Genomic DNA, 23,421 nt, shown 5'->3' with positions numbered 1-23,421 from the left:
TTACGCTCCAAGGGGGTGAAAAATGCTTAGATCTTAACGCTGCATGTAGCAATAGTTGGAGTCTAAAAACCTAGTCTTTGGTGACTATTATAAAATAGCCAGGGTACCAGCACGAGGTGGTCTTCACCTGGGAAGCCGTCGAGATTGCTTGGAGGGCTTACGTAAGGGACTGTGCCCAGCGCCGAGCTGCCTACTGCTGCGCTCTGGAAGGCATGAACGCTTTGACCTTAATACTAAGGCGGAGTGATTGTGGCAAGCTTTTGTTTAAACAGTGCTGAAATGATCAAGGGTATGATGAAGAGCCTCAAAGAAATATTGGCCCTTTCCCATAATTTATATTTTCAGATGCTAAAACTAGTTGTTGAGCAAATGTAAGGTATCTATTTTAAGATACTGCATGTCAATATCTGACTACAGATGGCTCCATGAATCATAGTTGGAAGAAGGAAAATGTTAGACACTAAGATATTGTTGCTAAGAGATTTTTGTACACAGTATGCTAACATGTGCTGGCAAATTTGGGAACAGTAGCAGCAGCATGCTTTTGGAGAAAAAAATTTCAGTGGCGAAGAAACTGTCTTCAAAGGACTATTTAAAGGATAGTAACATTATTGTGCTTTGTTGTATCAAGAACTGATGAAGATGAAATTGTCTTTCAAGCAGAAAACATACAGAAAACATCCAAAAGGTAAAGCTAATCCTACTGTCTGATGAAATAGGAAGCGGAGACTAGAAAGAAAAAGAAAAAAAAAAATCTACTTTGGGGTTTAAATTAAGCAAGTTTCAAGAAGATTAAAGGTGATGATTGCTGATATTTTGCCATCTACTGGACATCAGATAGAGTAATATACAAAGTTAGTTCCTTTCAAAATGCATAATATTAAGCTTGTGTTACATTAGATAATTGAAATGATTAAGAATTACTTTCTGCCCAAGAAAGAAGTGTGTCTGAAAATGCTGAGTACGATTTTTAAACTTATATTCTTTCATAACATTGCAATGGAGTACTATAGGAAAATTGCCAGCATTTTATTGTTCTGGTGGAGAACGTGGATTATTTCTGCACTTAATATTAATCTTTACTGACTGTTATTTAAAGAAAAAATTAAATTTTACTGCTTTTCTTTATGTATAGCTTATTCGTCTTATTTCAGTGAGTTTTACTGAAACTTGAAAATGTTACACCTGAAATAAAGCTTCAAACTGATAAAATTAATTTTATCAATTAATTTTATTTTATCAACTAAACCCTTTCAGTTCTGATACTTTTTCAACAAAACCATTATTATTTTATTCTATGGACAAAATATTGCACAGCTATAAACTTCTCAAATAGTTATTTGCTTCTGGCATATTTCTAATTAGATGTATTACATCTCAACTCCAAAACTGGTTGCTTTTTAGTAAAGTTTTGGAGTGTAAATGTGTCTCCATAATGTAAACATATGTATCTTCTGGGGGTCATGTTTCATGTCATCCATATTATATGTATTCAGGAGCGCTGTTAGAAAAAAGAGAGGGAATTAGTGATATTAATAGTATATTAATCAAGCATTTGGTTTTATTTTATAATGAGGTGAACTAAGAAGCTCCCGCTAGTTTTATTTTACAGTGTTGTAGCCTCAAAGTCAAAACTCAGCTGTGATCGATACGGCTACAGAATGTGGGATGATACTTCTGCCTTTTGGTTTTGGAAAGTAAAGTACAGAATTCATGATGATTCAGCATTTCTACTTTAGATTATATTGTTGTTGAAGGTGTATAGAATTTTCCAACTCTCTCAGAAAAAAGCCCATTTTGTTATATTTATTGAATTCTTAATGTCATCTCTAATTGAAAATACCTCAAGTCTATGTTGTGATTTGAGCTCAGAACAATACATATCAAATTGTCACATTTCGCTAAGGTATCACGGAAGACTATTTCCAAAGCAAATTGAGTTCTAGATATGCTCTTGTATTTACTGAATAAACAAACATACCTTCATGTACAAGCTCTCTGAAACTGCGTAAGAAACCAATACTGTCTGATCAGTACATTTTTCTCCCACACCTATGGAAAAGGAATTTGCAACGCAGATTGCTTCTTGCTTTTCCAAACCGAACTCCATCTGTACCACTGAAGAGAGTTTTAAAATCTACACGCTGCTCTCATATAAGAGCAACGAATGCATAGCGATTTAAGATTTATTTTTTTCCCCAGAGTCTGCAGAGCATGCTGCCTGATTTTGTGTCGCTGTCTGTCAGGGATGGAACCTCATGGTGCCGTGTGCTGCACCGGCATGCACAGGCATACGTGAGAGCAGGGTCTTTGCGCTTAACAACCTGAACCCCTCTCTCCAATGTCCTGGTAGATGACTGCTGCGGTACACGGTGGCAAACTTCAAAGTGGTTTTAGACTCCAAAAACCCTTCTTCGTTTTATTAGGGAGAGCTTTTCGTTCGAGAGGACACAATAGAAATACGTCGAACTACGTTGCCTTTTCATTGCCCCCCAGTAAGGGCCGTTAGATTTTCATACCAAATTAAAAAGGTTTCTGTCTCCAAAGGTTGTAATAATAACCTTTAGAAATTGCCTTGCTGTTGGATTATCACCTCTCTTGATGTTGCAGCTATTGGGTAAATTGTTGATATAATTTTTGTCTGGAAACTTGTGCTAATTAAAAATGATAACATTTCTTATATTTTTAATCTTAAGAAAACATGTCCTAATTATGACACATAGAAGGGCTTTTCAGGTGGCCTTTTCATTATGGAAGTGATCCCAGCCGTGCCTCCTAAGCCCACTTGTGTTAATTTCTCGCGAGTCTCTGCTGATTGTGAATCCGGTTGCAGAAGGGCTGTGACTGCTTAAATGGTGTTTATTCGTTGTTAAAATAATACAGTCCTTCGTGGTACAATAAATAACCTGATTTTTGTAAGTCTGCGGTTTAAGTGGAAGGCAATTTCTGGAAAGTCTTATGGTTACAGTCTCATCCTCAGGGTTGCATCACCTCTTCCTTGCAGTTCCCCTTGGAGACGGGAACACGTAGGGCAGATGTACCTCAGAGCATCCTGTATGGCCGTCTGTGTTTCCGCTGCTTGGCTGAGACTGAGCGAAGTGAAGACCGAAGTCGCATTTTGTCCTGGGATAGAGCCATCTCCTTTAATGTACAGCACCATACCCGAACTCAGTGCTCTTTCAAGCTTTCTTGAAAGACCGTCATTCAGTGAGTGCTGCTGGGCAGCAGAGGCAATGGAAGGGTGAGACCTCAGTCCTGACAGAAAGCATAATGAAATGTACTTTCATCAGGAAAGTGAAATTGTCTGGAAGGGAAGAGGGAGAAAAAGGCGGTGGGGAGTTCTGTTTTATCATGAACTGCTTATTGTGAATTGCAGCTACAGCTGGGCAGCCCAAACAGCTTCCTCCGCTCTCCATTTAGGCAGAGCATTTTAAAGCTTTATGTCTCGCCTGGTCTAAAATTGAAGTATGTGCAGAAGGAAGTGCAGCAGCGTTGATTGAGAGTGAAACGTAAATGAACAGAGATATGCTCTCCTCGCTCCCGTCTAGAAAGTTTGTCGAAGTCCACTGGCTGGGTTTTAGAGGGGACAACTTCAATTTCTGTCTTTTTTGTATTGTTTGTTATTGTGCGGAGCAGTTTGTTCCAGAGAGCGATAACGTAATATTAGTTCTGGTGCTTGCGTTTCAGGGTCTAACCTACAAAGCTCTAAAATCCTGTTTGCTGACAGGCTACAAAGATCGTGCTCTAATTTGATATAAACTCTACCTGTGATACATTTCAAGAGTGGAAAAAATCCGTTGTGGAAGGTTAGTGACAGGTAAAGTGTATATATAACTTCCAATTTCCCGAAAGGAACAAAAACCTGCATTAATCACAATCAAAAAATATAAATACTTGAATGGAAGTAACTGATATATTGACAACTGCATTTATGAGGCTGACAAGAAAGTTGTCGGTGAGTCAGCTGCTGCTTATGTCTGGTCCAGAGTCTGAAAACGTTATGAAACTCTGTCACGCTGAAGCCTGAGACTGGACATCTGTCAGGTTCCACCGTTTACGCAAAGGAGTCTTATTTGCCATCATTTAAACTAAATTTCTTTGGGGAACAAGGTTCAGGAAAGCAGAACTAACCAGATGCATCAAATGTTTAATTTCTGAACTGATTTCTGAAAGCCAACTTAAAAAGTGCCTGTATACATTTCCAACTGTAAATATCAGGAAACCGGAGGCTGGGCATAATGCTGTGCCAGGAGAAAGAAATACCCTCCTAAAGCCACCTCACCGGTTAGTCTGTCATTCCTTGCCCAGTGCCCTGTGCTGGCCTAGCACTCACATGGTGCCCCGTCTCCTGCCTGCTCCCCGCCAGCCTCCGCGTCACAGCTACTTCATTCATTGAAGTTTCTACTTCACCGAGCTGTCACTTGGTTACCATCCATAGCAACTAGCCAAGTGTCAATTAAACTCCTTCCCTTCCGCGCTAAATTGGTGGCAGAGCATCTGGCATTGCCTGGCGTGGCAAATAGTAATGCACCGTAAGCAGCTGCATCATTTGAAAGAAACATCTGTCTGGGAGACAGTGAGACGATGGGGTGACTGTCCCAAGCTTTGCTTCTGCCGAGGCAGAGCAAATCTCCATACAAACACACAGCTTCTGGTCACGCTCTGCGTTAGGGACCCTGACAGTGACAACCGGCTCTCGTCTCCACTCAGCTGCCCTGCCCAGAGTCATTAACCCCGTGGCTTGGCGCTTGACAGTCCTCTGAGTGCATCTCAGCTGTGGCCTGTTTCAGTGACTCCATTAACATCTTGTTAGGATGACATTATGAAGACGGAGTATCGTGGAAATAGGCGGTGATACCGCCAATCTAGCTGCATGGGTTTACCTTGTTTTCTTTTGATTTTGTATGAATTACCTCCTACTAAGATATGTTTTCTCATTCAGCTTTACTTTCTGCTCACTTCCCCGTTGTAAGCATATGTACTTACTCAGGTCAGTCATGTGTGTTATCAAATGTAATTTGGACGTAATTGGGTGCCTGTGTTAATGCCCTTAGTGGGGTCAGTTAAACTTGGGGGGGAGGGAGCTGGTAAATGATTCACTTTGGTTACTATCATTCATATAACATTGCCTCTAATGATGATTAAAAGAACCCAAGAGAGTTTCGGTTCTTTGTATATGTACAAAAATCGTACTACTTGTGCAGGAGGGGGTGTGGCAGAGATCCCAACCGACTATCAGTGTGGCCGATAAAGATCCCGGGTTGGGTCTGAAAGCACTGTACTTGAACTATGTAGTCATGCTTTTCAGCTGGACTGGATTGACACCGTGCTGTGATGCCGCAGGTGCAGCCTTTCTGATTCTGGAGCTGCTGCAAAGTAAATACGCCCTTTAAAAACAGGGCAAATAAAAAGCATGTTTTAGTGGAATATGTAGATGACTGTTCCTTTTTTTTTTTTTTGATGATGATGCATAAACAGGTTTTATCGGGTTTACAGAATAATGTGACTAAGGACATGCAGATTTTTGATGCAAGGTAGGTGTCTTGTCCGTGGCAAAAGGACAAAATGAAAGGATATTTGCTGCAGGAAAGAAAGAACCTGAATTGTAGTAAGACTGCTGTATGTGCAGTTTTTAAAAAGCTGCAATTTTTGAAGCTTCAGCGTAACAGAGTCTATGGGTAGCCTCTAGTTATGAAGTGCTACCTCCAGCCTCGCATGGTAATATTTCATGTCTGTAAACATGCATGTGATGCATTTTGATGACTGGAATCCATTTCCTACTGGAATTGGAAAAAAACTTTCACTGCAGTTTTGCTGGTTGTGCTACTTTTGTCAAGAAGAGATGTCTTGTGATCCAAACGATCCCCAAATGAACCCTTCTTTCCTGCCATAACCCCTCAATTAGAAATCTGGCACTTGCCTACAGAACATCCTGAAAAGCAAAATATGGCGATGTAAACACGTGTACATTATGAAGCGTATTTTCTGCGAAGATATATTGGTATTTTTATTCTGAAAGTACAAGGAGGTTTAGTACGATTATAGAACTTCAGTAAGGTTCTGATTTAGTTTTCATCTTAATTGAGGGGAGACTTTACACCACCTTAATTTGGTTCGAGCCCTGGATCTTGTGAAGACCGTTCCCTTGCCCTAATTCATTCACACTTATAGTTTTATTTGAACATACTATAACTTTGGCTGAAGATAAATTGTGGTGGAAAAGAGGCTGTGGTTGCTGTGCTTTGTAGTTTGCAACTATAAAAATTGAATGAGAATAATTTTGTATCTTTCAGATTTTCCTCTGACTTCACTTTCTCCCACACTCTTTACCCATCAAATTCAAGTGAAGTACATTGATGTTATGCCAAGAAATATTTGTACTTTTTTACTTTTTCTTGCTTTCTTTAGATCTTAACATATTTTTCCATCATTTTTGCTGTTAGAATTTTACATACTGTTTTTAGCGAATTGAAGTAAATGAAATTGAGGGAAATGGTACCTTGAGCTTGCTGAATCTAGTGCTTGATTAAGAAGCAAGCACAGGAACAATTCTCTGTCAAGCTGTCTCTTAGCTATCTGGCAATATCTTTTTTCAAGTAATAAAATGTGTTTATCACTTGAACGGCATGTTTATACTTGAGATTTAAAATCTACTCTGTATGAAAAATCGTTTGATTTGAGTAACATGGCTGCTGTCTAGCGAGCTGCCTGTCACTGGTGAATCCCCTGTTTGAATTGTGCATGCTAATTAGGGGTAATGCTGAAGAGAGTTATTATAATGTAGAGAAAACCCCTGATCTACACACAAATGTTGCTTTAATGAACCTGAACCAAGCTGGCTGCAGAATGTGATGTTAAAGAGAGAGTATTTGTACAGCTCCGCTGTTGCTTTCGTAGTGCTCTTTGCCAGGGAGACTCATGAGTTAAGCTTTAGAAGCTGTGCAGAGGGGGCTGGGGGCCAGATTCTGATATGTTATCCATGCTGAGAAGCAGTTTATTTCAGGAGTAGTTCCTGGAATAAAGGTCATCTTACTAATGGTTAAAATAGTAATTCTCAGATGGATAATTAGCTCTGTTGGCGACAAGGTTGCAGGGCACCAGCCTGCCTCTGTCACTGACCTCCCTGATGTTTGCAGATATTACGGCATGCGGACGTCTTAGAATCACAGAGTCATTAAGTTTGGAAAAGACCTCTAGGATCATCAAGTCCAACTGTCAGCCCAACAGCCCCATGTCTCCTAAACCATGCCCTGAAGTGCGATGTCTATACGTCTTTTAAATATCTCCAGGGATGGCTTTATTACATATCTGAGAAGAAACACTATTTTTTTCAACTGCAGTCTAAAAGCAGAAGCGGGACTGAGTTGAACCACTATTACTGATTCATTGTCATGCATTTTGCTCCCAAGTATCCATCAACGTTTGACGTAACACAACTGAGAAGCGCTCAAAGCAAAGCTTTTCTTACTGTTAATATTGTAATGAGAAAATAATTATATGATTATCACTAGTAAGTATGGTGATATTATACACGGGTTAATTACTTAAAGGATGAAAATTATTATACTGCATATGCCATGCTCATGGCTGCTGACTGAGGATTATTTTAAAACCCAAACATACACGTATTGAGTATAACTGCTAGGTGCTATACAAATGTGGAATAGGATTTCTGCCATGAAATAGATACACTTGAAAAGAAAATGTAATTGCCGTGTTTAGCCTTTATGTTGGATAGAGTGTTTTTAATGAAACGAGAAACAATTTGCCAAGAAAAAAAAGACAGAACCTGAAAAGCATTAAAAAGAAAAAAAAAAAAAAATTGGGGGAAAACCTGGATTCAGGGCATAAATGTGATAAATCCTATGTTCAGTTGTTTGGTTTAAAAGTGGTTTGATAATCTAAAAAACTTACTCTGATACTGTATTATACTTAAAATAGAGTAATTTCATTAAAGTCTTGCTTGTACTTTACCAACCACTCGACCTTACAACCTGAACTAAATCAGTCTGTCTCTCTCTAGACCAACTATTGCTTGCTTAGGACCAAAAGCTAAAATCCAAGATTATTTTTCTGTATTTTACACCATTTGTTTAAAGCAGAGTCCTTCCACAAGCATTTCCAGGGCTGTGCACAGAAAGGGATTCCTAAGTAATGGCGTGAAGCATAAGGACTAATACAATGGGAGTCTTGGGTCTAAAGAAAGGCCGTAAAATGAAGTCACCAGGACTGTAGAGGGGAGAAGAGTGTAAGAATCTGACTTGCAACAATCCCCTCTAGCTTTATTTAGGAGTGTTGCAGTGAGCTCTTTTTTCTAAGGCAGCGAGTGCACCCGTGCCTGTAGCAAATAGTCTTCCTAGTACTGCGTTTCCGTGAGACGTCTTCCAGCGATGTGGTGGGGATAGGTGGTGAGGCCACTCAGAGCCCTTCGTGAGATGTGCTAATGGCAGAAGGAGGAAATGATCGATGCTGAATGAAAAGTGCAGAAAATCATGTGTAATTATTTTATTTTCAGGTGAAATGGATGTAATGGTCATGACTCATGATTTAAGCCTGCTTTGACTCTACCATTTAAAGCAGATTTGGAAACTCCTAAATACATAATAGTCAAGATTTTCTGTCTGTAGTTTGTTGCTTGTGTGTAAAGTGTTCATTTCTCAGGATCTCCATATTAGTTTGTTTTGGTTGCTAGTGAATAAAATTGTCATTCAGTATCCTGTGGTAAGTGCAGAAATAAGGTCTTACGCTCGTTACATGAAGGGATGTTGCTGACGTTAACCTCCCTAGAACCATTTCAGCACTTTAGTCTTCCTTTGCATTGCTCTTCATCCCTGAGGTTTGTGGAGTGGTACAAACCAGAAGATAATCTTACTTGGTCATCAGCTCAGAAAGTTCCCTGAGTTTTCAATCATTTCTCATGACTGACACTAGCCCTATATCAGGGGAGTCTTTAAATAAGATTTTCTTAAATGTGTTTTTTTTTGCCTGCACCCTGTATATGTAGAAACTGCAATGTGAAAGGTGAGCCCAGCTTCTCGCTTTTGCCTGCATCAGAAAAGCCGCCTGCCATTAGGGGAACGATATCGGTCATAATATAAAGCTGCAAAATGGAGCCAGGAAAAAAGCAATTGCTGAATATTCAGCGCAAAAATAGGGGAAGAAGAAAAAGGGAGGAGACAGCAATGGCATATCCAAATCACTTTCTTCCTATCCAGTGGAGCTATTTCTCTTTTTAAGTGCGTTTAGATGGGAATTTGGAATAGATAGTTACACATCTGTGTTTGACAACGGGGAAATAAATGAAAAGAAAATTATTATTTTAGAACTATCTTTGTTAAAACACTTTAAATTCTATACATGTGCATAAGCTTTTCCAGTTCCTCTTTTTTTAGTCTTTTTTGGTGTTGTAGTGGTCCCTGGATACTTGTAGCTCTTGGTACTTATTCTCTGGTTATTCCACGTACGTTGCATTGTAGCCCCTGTTTTCCTTTCTCGGGTAAGTAGCGAGGCAGGAGCAATTAAAGGGAAATAATATCTTAACCATGTTTCTCCAAGCCTGCTCCTGTAGCATTCTCCACACGTCACTACAGCTCCCAGAGCTTTGGGGACGGTGTGTTTAATGTTCACTGCTGGTTTTGAGTGCCACAACATGAAAAGGCACAGCTCTTCCAGCGGTCTCCTGAGACATCCACGATCGCAGCGTTCTTGGTAATGGGGAGCTGGGGGACTGGCAGCACTGCTTACAGATAGATTGAGATATCATTTCTCAACATTGTTTCAGAAATGTATTGCGTGTAGTAGTTGCGGAATAGAAGTTATAAACAGTTACTCCATTTCATGAAAGGAAAATGTGTTTGTACGATGTTTGTCAGTAATGTAATATGCATGTTTTCCTACTTAATAAGTGATGGCGATATATTAATTGTAACTACTTTACAATCCTTCAGGTGGCTATAATAGCGGGAAATTTTGAGCTCGCTGAATATATCAAGAATCACAGGGAAGCTGATATCGGTAAGCAAAATATTTCCAGATGCTGAAAATAAGTTATGCATGCTTAAACCAAGATCTTGCAAAGATGTTAAATTGATGCTATGTGAGCTATGACTATGGGGCTGATGGCAGTATCATTTCAGGGAGATTTTAAAAGTAACTTTTCTTTAAAAAACGAAGATGGGGGAAAAAAGCTGAAATGTTTTCAAGCTGTGCTTTGAAAATGAAAATTTGATAAGTAATGCAAAAGAGTGGTAGATGCTTTATTGGTACATATTAGCCAGTTTGTAACAGATTAATTTGCATCCACGTACCTGGCCCAATTAGCTCTTGCAGGCTGGTTTGGCATCAGCCTAAAGCAGTTCTCAGGTAGGAGTAACTGGGCAGAAGAAGAAAAAGAAAGGTGCTTCTCTGCAATTAAACGAGTATGTGGCAGAAACTGTCTCTCCATATCCATAAAACCATCTCCTCTCACTGACTTCAATGTGATGCACTGGATGAAGTCTGGCGACAGGCGTTAAGGGCCCTTGACAAAAAACCTTAAGGCTTTTTAAAGATCATTTTTGCATAGAGATTTTTGCTGTTAAAATAAAACCGAGTTTGATAAAAGTAATTTCTAATACACTTTAATTAAATTGAATTAAAATGCTTTAATCCAAGTTAATTGAAGTTCCACAGAAACGTCCTGAAGTTGAACGAAAAAGGCATTCTTTTCGAAGCAGGAGGGTCTGTATAGTCTCCTGCCCTCGTTTAACTCAGTGATGCAAATCTATGACTTGATAGTATTTAATTTATCTGGAAGACTAGGCCAGCTCACATGAAGCTTAGGAGTGTGAAAGACTTGCTCTGGATTAAGGCTTCCTTTCCATTTCCCTTCCTAGCTGCATCTGATCTGCAGGGATATAGTTAAAAAGTCTGCAGTAATGTGAATTCTTTTAGCACTGTGATACTTTCAGCTCTTTGCAGTATGCGTTGAGAAAACTGAGGACCCGTTGCATAAAAGTCCTCACTTCTGCATAAAAGTTTTGGAAAGTTTTTACATGAGGAAGTGGGAGAGTTCCTTTCCATGTAAGAATTCATCAACCTTGTGTATTTATAAAAAATCTGATGTAAAAAATGAACTGTAAATGGACCAGTTATTCCTAATAGGGTGAGCATCTTATTGTGATTTATATTTACATGTGGCTAATGGTTTCATAACTTAGTGAAGTTGTTGAAACGAAAGGAAATGGTTGTTCAGATTCAAACGTTCCCTTTGTTCCTGCCGTGTGAGTACTTGATATTTTGGCTTGTGTGTAGGGTCAGTGCAGAACAAGTGCTGCATGTAGACAGTACACAGGTTTATATTTTATGTTTCTCTAAATGGACTTTGTTCTCTTAAAAATAGTTGTGTGCAATAAAAGAAAAAAGGCTAGTAAAGGAACGGCTTGCTAGTATTAATTGTGCATACACCTACAGGGTGAGTAACTGCCGAGTACAATTAACGCTTACAATACACTTACAAGCAGTAGCCTCCAAATTGTTTAGTGTGAAACTGTGCTGATGTTAACGCCATCAGGTTTTGGACTGACCAGTTCTGCACTGCTTTTCCTTTGCCCCGACGCGTGCAGGTTCCAAGTTATGTCAATAGGTGGGAGAAATTGAAATATCGTTATGAAGTAGATGGATGAGACTCAGTCCAGGAAACTGGTGATAGCCATGTGGCTGAGTCTTTAGGCAGAACTTACTATTGCTGACTAAAAACTTACTGTAGGATTTTGTGATTTATAGAAAAACGCTTAGAAAATATATTCTATGGGAAGATTCTTTGAATCTTCCCAATGCCTTCACTTTTCCACTGAAAACCAGAAATATTGGTAGTTCCATGATTGACGAGCATTTTTTGCAAGATGCTGGTGGATTGCGCATAACTATTTAAATTAGCAGATTTGTCTTAAAGAATAGGCATTACGTTGTGATGTTTCCTCCCAGCTAATTTAATTTAGCCAGACATTTGTTCCTTAAGATTTATTACTTGAAAAAAAAAGTGAAGTCATTGAAATGTCTACCTCTGGAATGTCTCCCAGTTTAAAAAAAATAAATAAAGAACAATATCCTGAGCAGAAAACCTGAGAGCTAATATGATGATGAACATGCAGAATAATGCCAGCATTTGAACTTCAACAAACTGGCTTTTCTTTATCTTACTTGTCTGGTTATCCGCTGTATTCGTGTAGTTTTGGATATATTCCGCCATGTATCATTTGAGTAACGTACTTTCTTAGAGCCCAGAGGCAACAGAGCGGGAAGCAATAGCAAAGAGCTTGAGAAGGATCCTCATGAAGACAAGAAGGACAGATCATACTATGATGTGTCTTGAGAAACATTTCATCTTTCGTCCCTCAGAAAGTGTAGTTTTGGTTAGCTATTGAATTTTGATACTGAGCCAGTTCATTAACCTTGTTGATATTATTTTAGGCTCATTTAATAATTACTTTATATTTTGTAATTGTTTTAGACTCATTTAATAATTAGTACCTTACTACTGTGGGGAGCTCTTTGGGATATGTGCACCTTCGGATGGGTCTCTTTTTCTGTGGAGGTTTAAGCTGGTAGATGATGAGCTGTTCAGTCATTTAAGAGTAAGCTTGTCAATGATAGTCATGATTATTCACAAGAGTTGTGAATTATCCAACATTGGAAGGAGGGGTTGGTGATGCATTGGGATAGACTCCACATAGCTCTTGATTCGTTGGGAGAAGCTCCACGTTGCTCTTGGAACAATTCTGACCTAATCTTTTAACTTTCAGTGGTCTTTATACACAGTATCTTTAGCTATACATACTTTTAAATGTGAGCCTAATATACACCTGAGTAATATAAACGGCAACGCTTTTTTTTTTTTTTTTAAAGGGGTCTACCTGCATCCTGGGTATGTTGTCCTCAGGATGGGAAAATTTTAACTGGTGGTGGTGACTGGAGGCTGGACCTAACTTTGTAGTTTCAAGAGCAGTTTTTTGCCTGGTGACAGAAACAAGTTTTTACATTTTTCAGACTGAAGTATCTGAAATGTGAAAAATAATATTTGCTTGAAATCTCGTAATCTTACACAATGAGGAACTACGCTATCTGTGTCCATCTGCTTTGACATGTGCTAATTAACATTATTCTTAGATAATTTTGTTGTCCCAAACTACTGCAGTAGGAAGTTGCTTGTACTTGCAATGCAGAAGGTATTATGTGGGTGTCTTCCAGTTAGTCGGTAGTCACAAGGCTGTTTTGAGCAACGTTGCCAAAACTGCCGTTATAAGGATGTAAGAGCAGTAATATAATGCTTATGATTCATGAGCCTGTGCCGTGCATTGCGGTGAATGAGCCGCTTTGTTCAGTAGCAGAGGTCGTAGCTTAACCTTTCTGCAGAAGGAGGGTGTCACTGCTGGTGGAGTCAAGGGAGGAGTCAGCAAAAGCACTACACCTCAATGCACTGGTCCGCAAGAGCTCCACACAAATAAAGATATATGCTTAAGTGCTGGGTATGTCACTTATTATCGATTCCACCTTTGTCTGCCAACTGCATTTCATTGGCATTTAGAGTAGCGTGCCATTTTAAGCCGTACGCAAAGTCTGGGGTTGTTCAGTTTAGGAGAGGCTGAATTGCATGTCTTAAAGGGATTCTTTTTCTTTTCTTGTTTTCTTTTTTACTTGGCCTGAATCTCTGCCAGACTGTAATGGTAAGACTATCCCTATTGTTGAAGATTGTGGGGAAGCAGCTCAGGTGGAAAAGGACCAAGGTGTCCTCTAGCAGTAGAAAATTCTGATTTACAGCAGAACTACTAAATCTTGGTTCTACAGTTCAAATCTCTGAGATTGCTCTTCGTTTTTCTTTAATGATAAAGCACTTAGATTAGACAAGTGTGTTGAAATGCTGAAAAACTAGGCATATGTAAAATAAGCTTCTTTGCAATAATCAGAAGACTTCACACTGTTCTGTAAAAAAGGGAAAATGTAAAAATATCAATTTTAGAGTCAAAAAAGGCAAAACCAGTGACCCATGTTACTGGAGTAGTGTGACGTCTGTCTGTAAGAGAGGGATGTTTGTCTGAGGTGTGCGATGTCTGGGCATCTCACTCAGATCTTGCCAGATAAAGGCTTCTACTTAGGGCCAATGCAAGCATACACGTTCAGCCAGAGGGGCAAAGTCTGCCTGCTTCCCTTTTATAGAAGCAAACTGGATTAAAGTTTGTATCCAAGACAGATGATGTAGGTGCCATTGGCAATGTGATTAATCCAGGGAGTCCCTACCTGGTCATCTGAAAAATAGAAAGAGGAGATTTTGCCAGTAAGGTTTCTCAGCTATGTAAAACTGAGCTATTGAGGCCATTCTGTTGGCGAAGCTGAGCGTGTTTCAAGATAGGTAAGGTCACTTAGGGTTTCAAAACCATCAGGAGGGGTCGGAGCTGCTAGATGTACTCTGACAGCTCTGAGCGGCAGCACTTTGGTTGAAGAGCACGTACCACAACGGTCCTACCTGCCTGCCTCCACATTGTTTCTTCAGGCTGGAGAAAACCTCATCTCTCTACATCCTCGTTCTGGATTGGTGCAGCTCTCTGCCTCTTGGGTAATTTCACAGAGGAAGCTCATGATGAAATGAGGGCCATCTGTGGAAGGGGGAGACCTGGGATGCAAACCCTCTGACTGTTCTCATGGCTCTGATCTACAGCGCGTAAACGTTCAGGCGAAATTGCACTTAAAGCAGTTATATCCCTTTTTGGCTGTGAGCCCTTGTGTCTCCCAGCAAACTGGAGTTTCACAGAACCTGCTTCCGCTTAGCCACGATAGCAGCATAAAAATCTGTTAGTTGTTCCATCCTATTAAAAAATGTGACCTTTTCCTCTGAAAGTTCAGAATTGTGTGGGTTCTCTCACGCATGCTCTCCCTTCTTGTATCAGCGAGCCGCTGCTTCCTTACCTTGCTCCTTTTCCACCACCCGTTTCCAATTAATCACTCCATCTCGGGAGGTACATGAGGTGTCTGGTGACCAATTTGTTGAAACCGTGGCATGAAAAGTATTTAGCACAGGTTACTATTTTTTTGACTCTGTGCTGCCATTTTCAGAAACAAACTGAGAAAAAACAGCCTCACACATGATTCCTGTGGCTTAGTACAATAAAAGACACCTTGCTGTCATTAACAGAGAAAGTTCATGTTAGTCTTATTTCAGACAGTGATGATGCGGTTGCGCAAGAATAAATCATGCATAAAGATAGAGGGTTCAGCGGGGAGGGGGAAAGGATACCAGTAAAGGATTGAAGGCAAGATCCAGATTTCATTGTATTTATTTCTTTTATGAGGTTCTGAACATTGGGGAATCCCCTTTGTTTTCTTGACAGATGTTTGAAAGGTGAATGGAAATTGCTGTATCATTTAAAAATTAATCGTATTTGAAACAAATTAAAATAATATTTTTCATAAAGCAAGAAAACCTATTACCGTAAGGTTCTTAGAAACTTGTTTTACAAGCAGTATGAAATACTTCTTATAGCTTCTCAGATTATCTCAATTCATCATGCCCCCAAATTGTGTTTTTGAGGAATAATAACAACATTAAAGCAGCTTATTTTAATTATCACTTATTTCTAATGTCTTTGGAACCCAGAAGTATCTTGCAGCTCAGTGACTATTGTTCCATCTTCTTTTCTGTTTGGGGGAAGGCATTGCACGTACTCCCGATGTACAGCACAGCAGTTACACATCGTTAAAAAAATAATAATAATACCCTTTTTAAACTACTTTTTTTTTAACTAGCTATAGCACACTTATAATTTATTTAACTTCATGCATTTATTTATTGCAAACCGAGAGAAAGTAATGGATTAAAAGATGTGATGAACAGAAAAGTTAATCCCTGATTGTTTTCATCCAGCCTGCAGCTGTCTGTGAGTAAATGAGCACAGCAGATCTAGGAAGCATTTGCTATACAGAATGTACTATGGCTTCTATAGGATGGACGTACAAACCCCAATCATATATGTAAGAATATTGAAGCTTTCTTTAGATACAGATATGCAGATATTAAGTATGTTGCAAGCTGATAATCCTTTGACTTGGATAACCTATTTTTAAATCTCTTTTGCCTTGGTGCTTTGTGATGAGATGAATTTTCAGATGGATTAAATGACATGGGTTGCTCTTCTTCAAGTGAACAAGGTTTGTTTTATATTGTACATCTTGTCCTTCAGTAGCTCTGAAGCTAGAAGCAGTAGGATTCTTTTGTTTTGTTTTTGTTTGCCTTTTTGCTTTAGAAAAATGAAACACATTGAGCTGGTGTGCGAGTTTTTGGTAGTTGATTAGCAGACTAACTAATACTTGGATACTGTTGCTAGGCTTCAAGTCAGAGTTCCTGTATTCCTCTATAATTATGCAGAGATATGGGTATGTGATGGTTTGTCTGTGCTTTCACATGGATTTTTTTTTTTTTAAATATTGAAAACCTGCTAGTATGATAGGCTTAACCTTTAAAATATACATATTCCACACCGGGCAATTGCTTTTAAATAAAATATTTTTCAAGTATGAGTAAAAGTATTTATTTTTATTGGAATTGTGATTGTAAACATATTAAGAAACATGCATTTTATTGTAGAATAAGCAGAACAGGTCTTTCAAAACACAAGGATATTAGTGGGTTTCTAACCCATTTTCTTTAATTAGATCAGAGTGATTGAGGTCAGCAATCTTGGTTTTTCAGCTGCAAGTGTCTCTGTTAAATTCTAGCTGGCCCAAGGAATATTCTGTTTGTTTACATATTTATTTTGGTTTGGGGAACCATTTAGTAATTTTGATTTTCATAAATGGCACACCTGCAGAATACTTCTCAAGTTAGGGGAAATCATATTTCAAAAGATAAAAGCAGAAACAAGAAAAGGCAGTAAATCAAAAGACTTAAAAATCTACAAAACTGTCAGCAGCATGCGATGACTTGTTCTATTTTTGTCGCGTGTTACTTAATAGAAGCAAAAGGGACACAAGCATGTATTATAGCCCCGTGTATTTGTCATCTGAATGTGAATAACATTAACCTGCTTCACAGACTAGCAGGCATTTTAACGTGGAAAAAGGATGATATTAGTGTAGTCAGGACGGCAAAGATGCCGAGATCTTCATTGCCCGCGTTTTAAATGCATATTGTTCGGTAGATTGTCATAATCCTGTGTTCCCTTTTGCAGGTTCTTTCAAATACCTCTGCTAAATTAGTAGTAATTTCTTGTGTCCATAAAAAAAAAACCCGTTTACATTACTGACTTTTAAGCTGGGTTACAGCCGAACAAGTATTGATTGGTATGAAAGAAATTTGTTGCTATTATTTATCTGGTTTTCTCCGAAGGGTTGCAACGAAGAGAATGTCATATGCTCGGTCTAGCTGTGTGGTAGCAAACGAATTGGAAGACTGGGAATTGTGATCTGTTAATATCATTACAGACCGAAATGTAGGACAGAGCTTGAAAAACTTAGAGTAGCTTTCTTTTTCCCTTTGATCGCAAGTAATCTTTGTCTTTGTGAGTATTAGTACAAAATTGTGCAGTAACTCATTTTATTTCAAAGTTTAAACGTTATTTTCGGAAGTTGGTTGTTCTTGTTGGCCTTTGAAGTTCAGTGTATTCCGCGCAGATAACGCGGAACTGCACGCAGAGTAGCGCGAGTTACAGAGTGCATGGTCATTGCCTGTGATTTCTTAGGCTTACTGTAAATTTTGAACAGGAAAGTAAGGAGAGCACTGATGGCATATGTAACTGCTGATGTAAGTGCAGTACATTTCAGGATGATTTGGCCTGGTTTTGTAAACCAGTCTATAGTGTGTCCTTGCCACCTGCCAGGTAGGCAACGATTGTCATAGCTACTCCTGTTAGAGTTTATTTTACAGGCAGAACAAGAACCACCTTGTAATTCAGCTGAAAATAAACTACCAGAGGAATCCCAGGCCATCTTCAGTGCCCTTGAGATAGTTCTGGTCTCAGGCAAGAGCTCTGTGGTCTGAGCAGTGGGTGCAGGTCAGGCAGGGCTTGCTGGCTTATCCACGGTTTCTTCCTAGAGGTATTTGAGATGGTTGGGCGGGTGGCAGAGGAAGGGGAGAAAGGAAAGGGGAGAACTGGTACGTGTTTGGGTCTTGTCCCAGTCTTCATGCTCAGGCCCAATTGTTTGGAAGGGTTTCCAGGGCCCCCCAGCTCCCGTTTCCCCCAAATCTGACTTCCAGCTAGCTCCTACTCCGCTAGCTCCTCAGCAGGAGAAAAGCTTCTCACCTCCTCTGCTCTTTCTAGGCTGGACCATTACACCCAGCGGTTGGGAGATGTGCTTTTTTTTTGGTAATGTTCCTATCATCAGTATGCCGTTCCATCAAGGAGCAGGGTCACGTTACCTTTCCCAAGTCCTTAAAGGATATGCGTGCCATAAGGCACGGTCCCTTCACCGGTACTGGCTTTTTTTTTTGCTTTTGATTTTTTTTAAATAGCTTTCACTGGCTTGACACCACTGAGGTGGTGTACAGGGGAGTAAAATCAGAGGCCATGTACAGAACTAGTGCAGGTTGCTGAATTAAAAAAAAAATGAAATAAAGCCATAAAGCATAACCGGTAGGAAAAATGATTCGAGTATGCCAGGGATAGTAGCTTTGACTGGGGACAAAAATGGAATGTATTTTTGTATATCAAACAGGTTATCAGATGAATAAGATTAATTTTTTGCTTCACAAAAGATAAAGTAATTGAGTGGATTGTACTAGCTGCAAAAATTCTGGTGAAACACATAAAAAGATAATGCCATTGAGCTAAATAGGCAGATCAAGGGTCATATTGTGACCAGACAGCAATGCAAGTACTCCAGAACTCCCACATGCTGAGATTTTTGAACGAGTATTTCAGCCAAACTAGAACTTCCAATAATGATTTTCGATTACTCCCTGTGAGTGAAATTCACTGTGTTGTTCAGCCTGGTGGCCAGATCCTTCTAACCCCTGTAGCTCCCATCGTTGTTGCTGGAAATGGTCAGCAGACGAGCCATCCCTCAGGGGTCCACTTTCCGATTCAGTCTTCCAGACAAGGCTCCTGATCCTGCACAAGGGTGTTGTTGGGGGACAAGGGCAGGTACTAGAATAATTTAAGGAGTTGAATTAGGTTGAGGGGATATAAAAAGAAAGTAGTACTTTTGAGTTTATATGGGATCTCAGATTTGTTCAGTAATTGCTGATTCAATTTAATAGGTCATTGATTGTAAAACTGGAAGAGGTTTACGTGGTCACACTGTCTGACCTCCTCCATAGCGCAGATTACAGAATTTATATTAACAAATTCCTGCTTGAACTGGATTATAACTAGAAAAAACATGTTGTCTTGTTAAAAACCTACAATAAGGTAAATGGGACTTGGAAAACTGTATCCTAGTCTTGCTATCTGATATTTTTGGATCCATTTGTTAATTGCTCTAGAGTGAAAGTCTGAGAGACCTGGGTCTGTTCAGCCTGGAGAAGAGAAGGCTGAGGGGGGATCTTGTCAATGCTTACAAATACCTAAAGGGTGGGTGTCAGGAGGATGGGCTGGACTCTTTTCAGTGGTGCCCAACGCCAGGCCAAGGGGTGATGGGCACAAGCTGGAACACGGGAAGCTCCACCTGAGTATGAGAACAAACCCCCTTCCCTGTGCGGGTGCCAGGGCAGGGGCACAGGCTGCCCAGAGAGGCTGTGGGGTCCCTTCCCTGGAGACATTCACCCCCCGCCTGGACGCGGCCCTGTGCCCCTGCTCTGGGGGTGCCTGCTCACGCAGGGGGTGGGACGGGGTGAGCTCCAGAGATGCCTTCCAATCCCTGCCAGTCTGGGATTCTATGGTTCATTAAACAGACATATCTTGTTTCTAGTATGAGCTCGTCTCGCTGTAGCAACTGGACCCCAAGTATAGCTCAGTCTTCTCGACCCTACTGCGTCTGTGCCCACATTTCTTTTGTAAAGCCACTCCTTTCTTAGCGACAAGTAGCTGATCCCAACTCTGAGAGGAAAAACTCTGAGGAGGAGATATAAAAATGAATGGAAGTCAAAACTGAATGTAGGAAACTAGCCTGGACTTTGTGGTTTTTATTTCTGTTGCCGTTTGATCAGTATTACCTTAAGTGCCTTTCTGCTAACTTTGCTCAGGGCCCACTAAAATCTGTATCCCTAGACTTTGTGTAATTGTGCTTTTTTTAAGAGGGTATGCCCTTAGAAAGTATGTGATCAGCGCATTTCAATCATGATATATATAGGTCTTTATGTAACAAAACAGAAAGGTTTGAATGGCAATCCCAATATTAGGATATCAGAGGGCCCGCACCTAGTATGATAAGGCGTGGAGCCTTCAATGCAGGTGTAAGATATGAGGCAGCCCAACAAGGCATAGTACAGAAGAAAAATTGTTTGAAGCACCTCACAGGGAGTTCTAGTATTCCTGAAAAGTTAATGTATTTTCTTGAAATCTTTTTTCGATGCGAGCCTCAAGAGCGCTCAAAGATTGTGTCAAACGCTATGTGGGATTTCAAACAGTGAAACCAGGTCAAAAATAGAGGTAGGACAAATGGAGAAATAGATGTGTGCAGAATCCTGTGGCTATCTCTTTCTCCCACTTACAATGGTGAGAACACAGGAAAAAAAAAATGAAAGAACATGAAAAAAATGCTAGGGTTAAAATAAAAGGGGGGGAGGGGAGGCAAAATAGAGATTGAAAAGAATAGTCAGGAGTGCTTCCTGAAGAAAATTGCTGTGTTTCCTGAATTAAATACAGAGATGGCCTAAAAAGCCAAACACACACCCACCCACCCCCCAAATGGGAGGGGAATAAAAAAAACCCAAACGACAACCTCACAAGGTAATGTAGGTCCTTACGCTGAGCCTTTTTATGCACCTAATAATTTCTTTTATATAATTAGGCTACCAGTAGACTACAAAGTTAAGACTAATGCAACAAGGGTGGATTTATAACTTCTGAACATGTGGATTTTTCTGTGCTAGCGTATATCTTGGTCGTTACGTTATTGAAAATAATTAGGTTCGATATAACTCCCACTTGGGGAAAGGAACGTCTTCCATGGACTAACTGGTTTGGATGAGGATAGCCTTCCAACTACAGAAGCAACTTGGTTACATTCCTTATCATTTAAAACAAGTGTTTGTATGATTAAAAATTTTTGTATGAATATAAAACTAAGTATTTGTATGAGCTTAGTGATTGCAATGATAATATTTTTCTTTTAGGTCAGTTCAAATAACCTTTTTAAGTGGTGCTTTTCAGTAATAGGTAATATCCTCCATTTTGAACAGATTTATTCCACTTCAGTGACTCCCTTGCTTGGAACTCTGCTTTCTATTATGCTAAAGATATATTTATATCATTTTTAACAGCTAAACATACTGTTTTTCTTCCAAGCTAGATTATTTATCAAAATTAAGTTGATGTTATATAATGGTTTGGCAATTTACCTTAAGAACCGAGGCTTCACTGCAGAAATGTGGTCTAATACCTTATGAATAATCTGATTTTCATAACAAGGTGTTAATGTCAGACTTTTCATGAAAATTGATCTGGTAATAGTGCAGTCTCTTTAAAAAGAAGTAGTATCCTCCTAGAATACCATTTGTTGTCAAATTATAGATGAGGCTTGATAAAGGGAGAGGCTTTGGAGCATACTGCTTTGTAATGAGTGTAATATTTCACACTGTATTTCACACTGTTCACAATATTTCACGCTGTTGCTGTTACTCCATTTATATCTCAATCTCCTGGGCTACGTCTGAGTTGACAGTCTTTCCCTTGGAGTTCAGGATGAGCTGTATGTTTTTGCAGTCAAGGTTTTGTCACACTGTGGAAGATATCTCCAGAGTAAACACGTTCTGAGTATTTAAATCAGATCTCCGTAGGATCCTGGACAGAGTTCCCAGCAAGGCCAAGGCCACTGAAACAACTTGAACCTTTTCTGCCATTCCTTCTCTTATTTTAATGAGCTGGTGGTTGGAGATTTTGTGGGGGGTTGGTTTTTTATGTTGCCTCTCTTTTTTTCATTGCCAGGTGTCCGCTTCATTGACAAAAACAATGTTTTAGATGATATTTCTGAATTATGCAGTTCTGAGGACTGCTGAACCAGAGGTTATCTTGTGTTCTGGTTTCCTTGGCTCTCTCCAGTCGCAACTGGTGGGCCTAAAGGATGTGTATGTTGTTTGTTACAGTGACTGTTTTTTTAAGACTGTCAGAGAAATCATTACTTTGGAGTTACCTGGCTTTGTGTGTTTTCAGGAATCGTTGAAAATGTAAATTATTTCTAAATAAAGTAATATATGGATGGCACATGCTGTTAAGGGGTGACAGTTTTAATTTCCTCAATTTCCAAGTTACTCAGTTAGACAAAGTTTTATTTACTAGCCTATCTAAACCTATTTTTGTATTTGGGTGTAACTATAGATATAAATACTAATAAATAAACTGGTTATGGAATTATCTTATTGTTCTGCACCTCTTCCTCTGGGGCATCTCTCTGCTCATTCCCTGATACGTGGACAGACATCTTCCGTCTGGACAGTTGCAAGTACCAGACTGGGCCGAGCACCCCAGTCTCCTGCAGCCCGCCCAGGGCAGGGCAGGCCATTTACGTGCCCTGCACAGCCAGGGAATCCTGCTGCTGTGCAACAGGTTTGTTTTCTCAAGGAATCTCTATTCTGTTTGGATTTTTTTTTCCCCTTATCCTTTCTATGTGTGCCTTGATATTTTCATATGCAAAAATATTTTCTGCTCCATTTTCTATGGAATGTTGCTGAAATAATTGTTCAGAATTTTTCATAAAATACGGAATTATGATACCATCTTGATTCAGAAGAGGTTGCAGAGTAAATATTATCTAGCAGAGGGGCTATAATTGGGTGAAATCCATGCTGAATACAAGCAACAAAAGATTTATTGAAGAGGCAGGAGGATTTACAATGTTAAGATTCTATTATTTGTATATGTGTAGGAGTATCTCTGGTTTTCTGTTAATTATATGTTTCTATTAACTCCTGTTGACTAGGCCTTCAGTACCCATGTAAAGATACCATCTTACAACTATCGTCCTAGCTGTTTGGCTTTCAGAAATCAGGAAACTATGAAAATAAAATGCCCAGACTTTATTTCTCCTCCTAAAGCATTCGCTTACCAAAAAACCCATTACTTAATAAATTTCCATTCCCTCTGTATAATCTTTTGTATTGTAGCATTTCCTGCTCGGGAGACTGCCTCTTACATCTCTCTGGAACATCTGAGATAGCAAAATTTCACATAAATTGTGATGTGTTTTTGGTTTTAAATGTGCCTTATCAAGCCTATAATTTAACACAAATCCCTTATTTACCCTGAAGAAATTATTTGTTGCTCCTGAAAAAAGCCTTCCAAGTGTCACCTTGCTGGC

The 23,421-nt window shown here is 39.5% G+C and overlaps 1 protein-coding gene across 2 annotated transcripts in view; it reads left to right on the top strand.

The window, feature by feature from the left end:
• SHANK2 (SH3 and multiple ankyrin repeat domains 2) overlaps nt 1–23,421 on the top strand; it is a 363,557-nt gene that overhangs the window by 74,773 nt on the left and 265,363 nt on the right. For both annotated transcript variants that reach the window (XM_075095009.1, XM_075095008.1), the window contains one exon: nt 9,948–10,014. In XM_075095009.1, coding sequence (XP_074951110.1) covers nt 9,948–10,014 — 67 coding nt within the window. The remainder of the gene's footprint in view (nt 1–9,947; nt 10,015–23,421) is intronic.

This window comes from Phalacrocorax aristotelis, chromosome 5 (genome assembly GCF_949628215.1).
Source record: "Phalacrocorax aristotelis chromosome 5, bGulAri2.1, whole genome shotgun sequence".
NCBI lineage: Eukaryota > Metazoa > Chordata > Aves > Suliformes > Phalacrocoracidae > Phalacrocorax > Phalacrocorax aristotelis.
The sequence above is the reverse complement of the archived record's forward strand: the minus strand, read 5'-3'. Positions and strand labels throughout refer to the sequence as shown.